Below are 13,605 nucleotides of genomic sequence, written 5' to 3'. Positions count from 1 at the left end.
ACAGTCGAAAACAATGAAGGTGTTGAGTATTTAAAGCCACACACCTGAAATAAAATACAATTGTAGTACCAGAGCTGACAAAGACCAATCTAACTGAACTGAGCTAACATGTCGACAGATTGTATCTCATAGTCTCTACAGTATATTTTATTTTACGCAGTTTTGACAAAATAATATAATGCATGATACTATTTCCAAAGAAAAGGATCTTGATGCAGAACTTCTGCTTAAACTGTAAATGTGCCAAATTCAACAATAAAGTGACAACCGTATACACATTTATAAGAAGCGCTGTTGACATATCAATTAAAAGTGTATGCAGTAATCTACGTTCTTGTAAAAAGTTGCATTTATATTATACTGCTGTGTCAATGAATGACAATTATACAGTAATCTGTGCTAAAATTAATTGAATTAATATTAGCACAGACTACTGTATAATTGTCATTCATTGACACAGCAGTATAATATAAATGCAACTATTTACAAAAACGTAGATTATACAATTCTAATACATAATTCTTACAGAAAAAGTATACTTTTACCCATGTAAACATTGAATCAATTCTATCACTCAGCAAACGTCACATTCGTTGAGTTAAACTTGGCGTCTTGTGATGGATAAAGCCTTGTTCAAAACGAAAGTTGAATGAATTGTCAAAAGGAAAATCGTAACATCAATCGATTCGAACATGTAGTCTACGTTCGGTTTTCCGAAATATCGGTGCATACGCCGCCATATTTACGCTAAATTACTGAGTTACGTGAGCCTTTGAGCACTCGTAACTTTACGTGCAAAAATACGGTAAACGTAACTTTACGAAGTTTATAGAAACGCTACAAACTTAACGTTTTGCACTTACGCATGATTTTTGAACGTACGTAGTTTTAAGAAACGGTCCCCTGGTCTCTTATCATGCTAAAGAATAAGCGAGACCTCTGTGCAGGAGAGTGCCCGTATTTTAGCTTGATTGCTCCGCAAATAGCACTCACAATGTTATCGGGTGTCAATATCCGGTTTTGTAAAACTTAATAACGGCTTTAATACAATCTATTTTTTTGTATTTCTCAACCCATCTGGTTGTCCACGGACAACTTAATTGAAAAAAATCTGTTGCCCTGACAAGCAAATGTACGACTCGGGCAACTCGGACATTTGATTTCGCCACCCTGTCAGGTATACATAATTATCGAAGTATAGGTCACTTTATGGTTTAGATAATTACTTATAAAAATATTAGAGTTATCAAGTTACAAGGACTGTTCTGTTGCTCTTATCCGCAGTTGGTATTCGAACCATATATATTTAACCAGATTTGTGCAAAATAAGGTGATTTTATCTCAACTATACACAGTCGGCAAATTAGCACCATTTTTACAAACAGAAGCTTTTTTTGGCTTTTCAAACATTACCTCATGTGAGCTTTTGAACTGACAATATACTGTTCTAAATCATAACAAAATATCCATTCAATGTAATTCTTTGTAAAAAATTTCTAAGCAAGTTAATCATGCTATTATACAGCATTGCAGTTTACCTATATATTTTTCAAAAGGTCAGATAGCTTAATTGGGAGAGCAACCCAGGCCAATATCATATGATCAATATCACCAGATGGCTCATAGGTGGATTCGGGTTCGAATCCCGATCTGACCTTCGTAGGTAAACATGTGGTTGCAAGGCTGGCAACTGATAGTGTGACAATCTGTTTTCGGCGGGGTTTTGGGTCAAAAGTTCTGTTCATCAGGTTACATGAAACCCTTTAATATGGCCCGATTGTTGTTTAATTGCTGATTAACATAATAATTAAAAGTTCATTTCCTTTTTTTTTATATACCAGTGCCTATATTATTAACAGTGTTTACGAACTCCACGTTCTTCTGTTAGGAAGTGCCTATAATAATTTTATTTAAAAATCGTCTTTATTAAAATTGTTTGTTAGTTTTAATATTAATTTTTCCAATTTACTCACCCTATGTTATTTAATGCTAAAATAACGAGCACTGCTCCAATGGTATTACACTGCTCACCAGGTATCGGGTTTCCTGGGGTGGTACTGGACATCATGTTTTACATTCGTGTGACACACATCGTATAGATGTTTGATTTATCACATGCGACTCTTAAATTATGTATTGGTGGTTAATAATAGTTCTGTAGATGTAGGTTAAGTTTGATATGGTCTGTATTGTTATTTACATGCCAATGGTATTAATGAATGAAACAATTTAATGTAATGTATAATAATAGGATGAAACTGTGCATTATTTGATATACAGTACTTGAATTTTTTTACTACCACTACAGTAAGTAATTTATACAAACTTGTTTATACAATCTCAAAAGTTCCACGAAAATATTTCAGTTTAAATAATTATTTTAAATATGCTACGTAAATAATTTCGTTTTGAATAATATGTAGCAATCTGTCCCCCCTACCTTTATTGATTATTACAAAAACACTAAATAATATACAATGATTGTTTTTGTCTCGAACAAGCAGATTCGCATTACTTATAGATTTAATATTGCAAATATTATATAACCCCGGTTGGCTATGATCTTGTATAAGCTTTACTACGAAACAAAATGTTGTTGTTGTTGTTGTTGATGATGATGAGGATTACCACACTCATCGCGAGTATTCAACGGATGGTTTAAATGTTCATTTTAATTCATTGTTTAATAAAATCAATGGTATGTTTATGTGATTTTTCATTACAAGAAAATATATTACATAACTGAACTTCTGTGTTACAACTCTGGTTAAAGAACTTAAAGTACGATGGAGTTTATGTCCTAAGCTAGCTAACAACACTTAATTGTTTACAATAACTTAAAAAGCGTTATCATTAATATATTGTTTAGGATCTCATTAACAGTTTTTCTATTGGATCAGCGTTTTGATTTATATATAATTGTGACATGAGGCAGACGGTAAACTACCAACAAGCGGCGTGAAAGCTGTTGTTAGCTTTTAGCTGAATATAATATAGGGTTATGCATTCGCTGTTGTAAAACCTCTGTCACACTCTGGTTTAAAAAAGGCCATTGCCTGTATAGACGCGGTTAGTGCGTAGCGCGTTTCGGCAAGTGCACTTCTTAAAGGACCAACATGGCTATACAGTGTTGGCGTGCAATATGCGGATTTATTGGATTTTAAATCACATGTTCAATGTAACGTTTGCGAGAATACAGGATATTGTTTTAGATTTTTAGTTACAAGAGATAAACTGCAGTTTGTGATTGTGTACTATTATCAATACGGGTTGAACTGGAACTCAAAATCAACATCACGTAAAATATAATTTTAATTTAAAACATTTTGTTATTAATAGAACATTTCGACAATTAAAAAAGAGGCCGCACTCCACGGCCGTCCAAACAATAACCCATTTATGCCTAGCGTCCTGTAAAAAAGGACATTGCAAACAGCGTAGACCCAGATGAGACGCCGCATAATGCGGCGTCTCATCTGGGTCTGCGCTGTTTGCTTAAATGAATTTCTTTATGGAATATTCTTAGTATAGAAATAAATATACTTGACACCCCTAATTTTGAAAATAAAGTGATCCAATTTAGAAGGATGGGAGAGTCCACTAGTCATAAATGGGATAAATATGCCTCTCCACCATGTCAAATGGGTACAAGACAATCTAAGTTATTGGTTACAGCTACAAGGCTACTCGTGGGTAGAAGTGTACTGCAATTGCGCGCCTTATTAATGGTATCGGTGAACAGGGTATTGCTTATTTCATATCAAGCGAGCAGACAACATTAATAGGCTACGTACGATGAAGGTTCGTGTGTCACGTGCATATTCATTCTTGACGCTAATATTGGGAGTGACAGGAATACTGGCTTCCGTTATATATTTTTCTAACTACGATGCTAATATTGCACTAGTAAACATAGTAAATATAGACACCTTTAAGATTGATTTGCGAGTAATTGTCATAGTTTATAATCGGGCACATTCCGTCCTTCGTTTACTAGAATCTCTGAACAGGGCTGACTATGAAAATGACAATGTTAAATTGGAGGTCTGGATAGACCGCTCTATAAATGGAACCGTGGACCAATTAACGGAACAAACAGCGCGGGAATTCCGGTTCCGTCATGGCGCGTATGATGTGATCGTGCATCCACAACATGTTGGCATTTATGGACAATGGTTATCTACATGGAATCCCAACAATAATTCGCAAGAAATTGCCGTGATTCTCGAAGATGACCTCGAGGTGTCGCCGCATTTCTATAAGTATCTGAAGCATGTGCATTCTAAATACGACCATTACCCGGAAATTAACGGATTTGCACTGCAAGGTCTGTCCATTCATCACGGGGTTAAAACATGGCAGAGTTTCGTTAACTACACAGATGGCCAGTGTGTGTACCTATATCCGGTCCTGGGAACTTGGGGATTTTCGCCGAGCAGAAAGAATTGGGTTCGATTCTTGGACTGGTATGCGGAGGCAAGAAAAAAATCCGACTTTAAACCGGATGTTCCCGGAAATGTTGCGACCTCTTGGTATAACACATTTCTTGAACAAGGAAAGAATTATACAATGTGGTCGATGTGGCACATTCACTTCGCCTGGAAGCACGATGAGTACACGTTGTTTCCAAATTTTAAAGGTATTTACTACGAAATAATATCTTCAAATGACCAAAAGTTATTTAAGTTCTTAAGGCCAACTATACTTATGTTTCTGCTGGTTTCCTTTTTGTTTCTGATGATGTAACGGGTTAATGTTTGTGATGGTAATTTTTTTTTAACTTTAATGATGGCAAAATTATTTTTGTTTGTGATAGCCATTTTTGTTTTGATTCTGGTGGTTCACTGTTACTTTTGTTTTATAAGATCAAATAGAGCCATTTGTAAGGGCTTAAACTATGTATGTTTATGCTTTTAAACATTTAAATGTTTCTTTGGGTAAAGTTTAATAAATTCTGATGGTTAAGATTTCGATAATCAAACTTATTAACGTATTTGACGGCTTAAACTATTAATGTTCTCGATGGTCAAGGAAATCCATTTTCTCTGAGGCCAAACATGTTGATGCGTCTCACGGTCAGATAGTTTGATTGCAAACATGTGGACCGTGCTCCGTGAAAAAGAGGTTTAATGTATGTGCGTACAGTTTTGTCCCATATTAGCCTGTTGTGTCCGCACAGGCTAATCAGGGACGACACTTTACGCATAAACTGGAGTTTTGCTAAGAAGAGACTATCTTTAAACGAAAAATATCATAAAAGCTGACACACATCGTCCCTGATTAGCCTGTGCGGACTGTACAGACTAATCTGGGACGACACTTTGCGCACATGCATTAAACCCCGTTTTTACAGAGCGCGACTCATGTGTATGTGTCGTATGGATAAATCGACCATACTTTTGCTTCATTGAATCCGACCATTTTTTATTAGAGTTTAGAAGTGAAAAATAATGGCAATTAAATATAATTTGAAAAGCTACACACAAGTTCTTTGCTATACAAACCTTCTATTGTGTCTAGTTGCAAATGCAAATTATGCAATAAAACAATTTCGAAATGATAATCATTTTCACATCCTCGGTTTATGTATTTAATTTTCTTAGCGGTAGCTGTTATTTTGTGATCCCGCTAAGAAATTTTGTAAAGAGTACAGACAAGATATATAGCGATATTAATACGAAATAAACGCTAGTATCTTTCATGCTGATATGTCTGGAAAGTAGGCGGCATTTAAAAGCTTTAACCCATTCATGCCTAGCGTCCTGAAAAAAGGACATTGCAAACAGCGTAGACCCAGATGAGACGCCGCATAATGCGGCGTCTCATCTGGGTCTGCGCTGTTTGCTTAAATGAATTTCTTTATGGAATATTCTAAATATAGAAATAAATATACTTGACACCCCTAATTTTGGAAATAAATTGATCAAATTTAAAAGGATGGGAGAGTCCACTGGGCATAAATGGGTTAAAAAGTAATAAAGGGTATGCAGGGTGCAGAATCACGTGACCTTGGGAACCGGTAAGTGGTGATTTTTTTATCGAATAACTTTTTAAATCAATTTTTCTTAAGAATTTCAACTAGTGCATAAAAGACAGATTTTTATGCTGCTTATGGCAATGTAAAATACATCAGAATTACTTATTTTGATCACGATGTGTTCTTGTTAAAAATCTATGTGTTCTGCATTTATTTATACGGGTATGCTTCACGCGACGTGAAATGTTGTCACCGATTTCAGACCTATTGAAGGATGTATTCTTATACCTTAAAATATAGTCACAAACTGCGAGAAAAAATGTCTTGTATGATCTAAAGATATTTGAAAATGAATTTCAATTACTTGAGGTATTTGCAAAAATTAAGTTCTTGAAAACCCCGTTGATTCTGCACCCTGTATAAAACGACGATAATTCTCGGTCTCGGAAAGGAAGACGCCATCTTGCCTATCATGTGATTATCCCAACTGAAAGAGTCAAGTTACTCATAAAGAACGTCAAACTACGTATTCACCTACGGAGTCCGGATAGTGCCATCTATAATCTCGCCCTTCTTTCATCAAGGGCGACACTAGACACACGAAGCGATACACGATATTTTTCGCGACAGTCGCCTCGACGCACGATATTTTTCGCCACAGTCGCGTCGAAGCACGATATATTTAACACGATATATCGCCCTTGTGTAGGTAGCCCAAAATGCGATATATCGTGTTAAATATATCGTGCGTCTGCGCGACTGTCGCGCAAACTATCGTGCTTCGCCGCGACTGTCGCGAAAAATATCGTGTGCCGAGGCGACTGTCGCGAAAAATATCGTGCGTCGCCGCGACTGTCGCGCAAAATATCGTGTATCGCTTCGTTTGTGGTGTCTCGCGTTCAAAGGGCGACACTAGATATACGAAGCGATACACGATATTTTGCGCGACAGTCGCGGCGACGCACGATATTTTATTATTCAAATATCGCCCATATTATCCGAATCTCGTGGATCGAGTACAAATATCGTGCGTCGCTGCGACTGTCGCGCAAAATATCGAGTATCGCTTCATGTGTCTAGTGTCGCGGTCTGAAATTAGACCGCGATACACGAGATTCGGATAATATGGGCGATATTTGAATAATAAAATATCGTGCGTCGCCGCGACTGTCGCGCAAAATATCGTGTATCGCTTCGTATGTTTAGTGTCGCCCTTTGAACGCGAGACACGACAAACGAAGCAATACACGATATTTTTCGCGACAGTCGCGGCGACGCACGATATTTTTCGCGACAGTCGCCTCAACACATGATATTTTTCGCGACAGTCGCGGCGAAGCACGATTGCTTGCGCGACAGTCGCGGTGACGCACGATATATTTAACACGATATATCGCATTTTGGGCTACACAAGGGCGATATATCGTGTTAAATATATCGTGTGTCGGCGCGACTGTCGCGCAAAATATCGTGCTTCGCCGCGACTGTCGCGAAAATTACCGTGCGTCGAGGCTACTGTCGCGAAAAATATCGTGTATCGCTTTGTGTGTCTAGTGTCGCCCTTGATGAAAGAAGGGCGAGATTATAGATGACACTATCCGGGTTCCGTATTCACCAGATGTATTTGTCGTTTTTCAGATCACAAGGGTCTGACCACCAACTGGATGGAGCCCGGCTTGCATTACGACGCAAACAGTTCGAGACAATCGAACCCTCTTCTGGAGACCTGGGAACCCGGATATGAGAATATTCCAGCACTTCCGGCCCGTCTGGATATAAACGGAAACATTTCTAGTCCACCCATCCTAAATAGTTAGCGAAACGAACTCAAGTCCATATTTTCGTGTTTTTAGACGTTTACGTGATCTTTTTTTTGCGCCGAGAGCGTTCTTCTGCAGTGAGGACTCATTTACCCGCGTGAAAAGTTCTGACGGATTATGTAGCACAGCTGCCATTCCATATATATATATATATATGGATAAACTGAGTTTTTGGGGGAAATGTGTCAGAGTGTGCCGATGGTCAATCTTGTACTGGATATTGAATTAGGAGAGCTGAGGTGAGAAGCGGACGTACGGGCGGTCAAATGCGTATAGGATCATTTGTATTTAGTGTTGTTTTTACTTCAGAGCATTCCGATAATAACTGTGATTCTTGCTGTTTTTTTATATAAGCATACGTGTCGTGAATATTATATGAGATTGTATACGTAACGTGCTAATTCGCGGCAATTGGTAATTAACGTTACATATAAAATCTCATATAATATTCACGATGTCGTGAATGTTATATGAGATTTTATACGTAACGTTAATTACCAGTGGTCGCGAATTAGCACGTTATTATTATTATTATCTGACGTCATATGTATTTGTATTGTTGTTGATGGGCAGTTGAGTTAAAGGATCGAACCTGAACAGTCGTGTTTTGCAAATAAACTAAAAGTACACCACTATACCTTCGTGAAAATACGTTTGTTGATAACATCTCATGTGGTGTTAAAATCATGTTTGTGCGTTTTAAATCCCAACCAATAGTCACAACAAAAATCAAAATTATGGATGCGGAAACGATGTTAATCGACCCAAAAACAGCTTCAGTTTTTGAAAATGAACATAAAAAACAAGTACTTAAAAGTGGAAACAAAAATTCCCGTCCTACCACGATTCGAAATTGTGTCCTTTAGGATGAAATGTTTTTCGCGCTGTGATGCATTTAAGTACATGAAGCTATACGAAAGAGCTCTGTTAATAATGGGCACATTGTGTTGCAAGTTTTTAATTGAACTGTGCGATTTGTGTTTGCGAAAGTTCAATTCATACGAGATGCATCGACGGAAACAGTGTGAATACATTATTTCTGCACGTCAAACTTCTGATAAAATGCCACGATATGCCACTTTCATGTAGCAGACACATTAGGCAATATAAGCGACAGTTACAAAAGCCTTCCCTGTCATTGAGCAACGATGTGAATAAACCCATATACACTGTAACACAAAAGCACCGTAAATGTTCATTCAAATAATACAATCTATTCACAGGCATTATTGCTGAACTTCCGTGGATGAACATACAACAGATAATCTATAACGCATCGCATATTAACTCATTCATGCCTAGCGTCCTGAAAAAAGGACATTGCAAACAGCGTAGACCCAGATGAGACGCCGCATGATGCGGCGTCTCATCTGGGTCTGCGCTGTTTGCTTAAAGGAACTTCATTAAGTAATATTCAAAATATAGAAATAAATATACTAGACATCCCTAATTTTGGAAATAAATTGATCCAATTTAGAAGGATGGGAGAGTCCACTGGGCATAAATGGGTTAACAACAACATGATTTTCTTAAATACATGAACGTGATGTACGACACTGAGCGATTGGATTAAACTGAAAATACGTTTAAGATTTCCGTTTGACGTTTTGCTCGAACTCCTCTGATTTTAGTTCGCGTTTGTCAGCATGGAAATCGTTTTGCACAACATTGTGAATAAAGCAATTCTCTTAATATAAAAATGTACGGAAAGTAAAACAAAAGATGTTTAAACTTGTATAAACAGTACAATAGGCCTTTGTTTCGTTCGCCTGACAAATATACAGGACATCAGGTTTAACTATAACATGACACACAATATATAGACGTGTGTATCTCTCATGTGACTCTTAAAATAGTAATATTTGTTTTGTCGGAATATGAGACATTGCCCGTATAGTTATTTAAATTTTGATGTTATTGACTATCACTACTATGGCGAGTAGCCCAGGGGTTCTTTCAATGTCTATTTTATTTTCTTAAAAGAACACACTTTATCCTATTACCAGTTGAAAATCGATAGTACAACATAACAACGATCGTATAAACATGAGCTTTATACTATCGCTATTTTTAGAACAGATTTGGGTTTTTCCAAAAATTGGAGGATCTGTTTTTGTCAACTACGAAAACACAAAATCGTCAAAAAATGCGATATTTGACAATTCTTAATGACAAATAGGGAGGAAATAATAGGATAAATAGAATATTATGTGAGTTTTGGATAAAGATCAAGTTAATCATGCTCGGCTCGAACCATGTTAGCGCTCGACAGGCCTCGCGCTACATCGGTTCTCAGCCTCGCATGATAAACTTGATCTTTATCCAAAACTCACACAATATTCTCTATTTAAGCGCACTGTGTTACATGTTCGGTCACATCAAAACAATGGGATAAAATTCATTGTGTATTAAAATAGTAAGGCACGGCCGTATAATTCCTTTTTAAATTAAACTTCATCAGAAATACGATATCAGGGCTTGTAATCCCTGCCGAGTCTTTTCTGACGTGGATATCCCACCAGCAGGAAAATAATTCAGAATGTGAACCATACTACATGTAGCCATATTATACTTCATTGAATTCCTTAAAAGTACTACTACTTTTCAAAATACAGTGCATGCATTCGCAATGTTAAGCACTTGCCAGTCTTTGAGATTTAACGAGCAAGAGTTCGATGGTCAAGAGTGGTCGAAGATATCAAGACTCAATGAATGTACCTGTTTATCAAACGACTACTGTTTTTCGAAAGCATGGTTTGTAAACGAAACATTATATGCAAACATATTCGGTCATTCAACACCAACAACAACAACAACAACATTTATTTCAGCAATAGAGCTTATATAAGCTCTTAGCCTACACATATAAACATTTAAAAAAAATTATATATACAAGTAATGGCAGATGTGGATCAAATGTTAAATTGAATACATGGTGTTAGTGCAAAAAAATGTTCATTTCATATATGTTTAAATGGTAAACAATAATTATATATTCGTTTGAAAAAATATATTCAACATTGACAACAATGTATTGTTAAGAATTACAGTATTCAAATTATTTCAATGCGAAATAAAATTCAATGACGGTTTATATAGTTATTTATAAAAATTTAGAATTTCTGAAAGTTGAACTTATGTAACTATCATACATAATTAACCCATTCATGCCTAGCGTCCTGAAAAAAGGACATTGCAAACAGCGTAGACCCAGATGAGACGCCGCATGATGCGGCGTCTCATCTGGGTCTGCGCTGTTTGCTTAAAGGAACTTCAGTAAGTAATATTCTAAATATAGAAATAAATATACTAGACATCCCTAATTTGGGAAATAAATTGATCTAATTTAGAGGGATAGGAGAGTCCACTGGGCATAAATGGGTTAATAGCTTAGCCATTATGGTAAGCCTTCACGGTTTACATGGAATAATTGTTCAAAATATGTTATTAAAAAAGCAAAATGAAACAAGTGGAGTAGAAACAAACTAGCTTTTTTATAATGCCATTCAAGTTTATAAGAAGGGAGAAATTGAATGTGAGTTAAGATATGTTGTGCGTGAAATAAAATATGTAATTATGTTAAATTATTGTTACGTTCTAAAAGACTAATTACGTATCTAATAGGCGTCGTAAATTTGCAGCTTCGTATATAAACTTTGCTAAGCTAATATGTAGTTTTATCTTCACTGGACATCATTCTTTGAAACTTTGAAATTGTTGGCCATCTGCAGTACTGTGACTTTCGAAAATGTCTTCTTAGGTGCGTATATATAGGGCAAACTAGTAAGAAATTTTGCTCAGATTCTATAGTATTCATATTACATCATGTCTATATGTCATTATCCCTTTGAGTGCTGGAACCGAATTTAAAAGGCCTTTGCAAACAGTTTGGATCCAGATGAGACGACACAGAACGTGGCGTCTCATCCGGATCGAAACTGTTTGCTATTCTGATAGTATTCTTTGAAAAAAAATGAAGAAAATGCTTATTTTACAAATTCAGCAGACGACATTTTAGCAGACGACAAAGTTCCCAGCATGCAAAGGGTTAACATGAATGTGAATAGTTCAACATGTTGCATAATTAGAAAATGTATAAATATCTTTATTTACGAATCTGCAATGTGTTATTGAAAGGCTCATTTTAAGGATATATCTCGCAAATGAAAGAAATGATACATTTGAACCGTGCTCTGTGAAAAGAGGGTTTAATGCATGTGCGTAAATTTTCATCCCAGATTAGCCTGTGCATTCTGCATAGTCTTATTAGGGACGTCACTTTTCGCCTTAACTGATATTTTGCTAAGAAGAGACTTTATGTAAACGAAAATTACAATAAAATCGGAAAGTGTCGTTCCTGATTAGCCTAATAAGACAGACAGTACAATCAGTGCATAGCCATATAAACATAGCAAATATTTCAATAAAATAGCATGTCAATGAAATGTGATTGGCATAATTGTTATTTTAATTTCGGAAAATGTTCTTAACAAATTTGATGTGAGATAAATATTTGGATTCTATGTATTTCAAAAACAAAATGCAATATAAGTACAGGCTAATCTGCGACGACACTTTACGCGCATTCATTTACCCCCCCCCCCCCCCCCTCTTTCACAGAGCACGACCCATTTGCTTTCTTTAAATGAGTACATCAGGAGTTACATCCTTTATGACCGGCATCCAGAGTGCGGCGGTCACAGATCAATACCGTGTGGTCACCGTTTAGTTACCCTTAAGCAATAAATGATTAATTGGTCATCGGAGTGACCATATGGCATAATAAATAATGCACGCTAGTTATTCGGTCCGTGAATTGCCGTATTTCGACGATGTGAGACTCTTTAGGACGTGCAAAAGCAAAATTACACAATATAATCGGCATGTGTTTCCCTAATGCCAATAACAAAACCGCATCTATGTATAGCCTTAAAGCATCATTATAATATTCAAATACTAAAACTTGGTTAATTAAAGTTAAATAAATAAACTTGCAGACGATTGATATTTTCTTGTATTTCTAGTCAGATACATTCTTAATTCTCATTATTAATGTATGTGTTTATTTTGTATTGATTTAAATGTGATCGATTGATCCGATTGGCCAGGGATTTATCATGCACGATGCTCTTATGTATTCATGCCGTTATATAAACAACATACGCAAATGAAACTGTCATAAACAAATTTTTTACTTTCTTACCACTATATACGTATTTAAGTTGCACGTGTCATAGGTGTAATGGGACATCACACGGCTGACGTTGTGCATGGTGTGTCATGCGGTTGTAAAACGAAATGTTTTGTATAACTGTCAGGTGATCGAAACGAAATGGACGGTGTGTACTAGTTTAAACATGTCTTATTTTTCTTCCCACCTGTTATGCGACACGTTCAATATATGGGCCGTGTTCTGTGAAGCAGTCCTTTATTCAAACATCCAGATTCCCAATAAAATTGTTCTTATCAATTAGCAATATATGAAGTCTCCATTTGTGCAGGCAACGTGGTAAATTGTTCTCATCGCCGTGTTTGAATTTCTATATTATATTTCAATGCTATTTACTTAAAGAACAAATTATTCCATAGTTTTTGTAGATACATCAATAAACTATATGGTGTGTTTCCCCTGTCCAATAATTAATTTATAAAATACACACATTTCAATACTGATCAAACACCATTAGAAAACAAAAGTTGAATAGCTGCTATTGATAATTCTCTAAAGAACGAATGAATGTTTTATTGCCATAAATGTATATATGTATGCATGTGTATATGGACAAGGCCTTTCCATAGGCACACACA

The 13,605-nt window shown here is 36.2% G+C and overlaps 1 protein-coding gene across 6 annotated transcripts; it reads left to right on the top strand.

The window, feature by feature from the left end:
- The first annotated feature begins 2,949 nt into the window (after positions 1 to 2,949).
- On the top strand, positions 2,950 to 10,889 carry LOC127858293 (uncharacterized). 6 transcript variants are annotated; one of them, XM_052395296.1, is made up of 3 exons: positions 2,950 to 3,178; positions 3,676 to 4,639; positions 7,616 to 10,889. In XM_052395296.1, exons 2-3 carry the CDS (start codon positions 3,796 to 3,798, stop codon positions 7,792 to 7,794), a joined length of 1,023 nt encoding a protein of 340 aa, XP_052251256.1. In that variant the 5' UTR covers positions 2,950 to 3,178; positions 3,676 to 3,795; the 3' UTR covers positions 7,795 to 10,889. The 6 variants fall into 6 exon arrangements, with proteins under 6 accessions (XP_052251256.1, XP_052251255.1, XP_052251252.1 ...); XM_052395295.1 differs by having other exon boundaries at positions 2,950 to 3,298; positions 3,766 to 4,639; XM_052395292.1 differs by having other exon boundaries at positions 2,950 to 3,298.
- Positions 10,890 to 13,605: the final 2,716 nt, after the last annotated feature.

The sequence above is a fragment of the Dreissena polymorpha genome, chromosome 14 (genome assembly GCF_020536995.1).
Source record: "Dreissena polymorpha isolate Duluth1 chromosome 14, UMN_Dpol_1.0, whole genome shotgun sequence".
Classification (NCBI taxonomy): domain Eukaryota; kingdom Metazoa; phylum Mollusca; class Bivalvia; order Myida; family Dreissenidae; genus Dreissena; species Dreissena polymorpha.
Note: the sequence above shows the minus strand (reverse complement) of the source record. Positions and strands in the feature narration are given on the sequence as shown.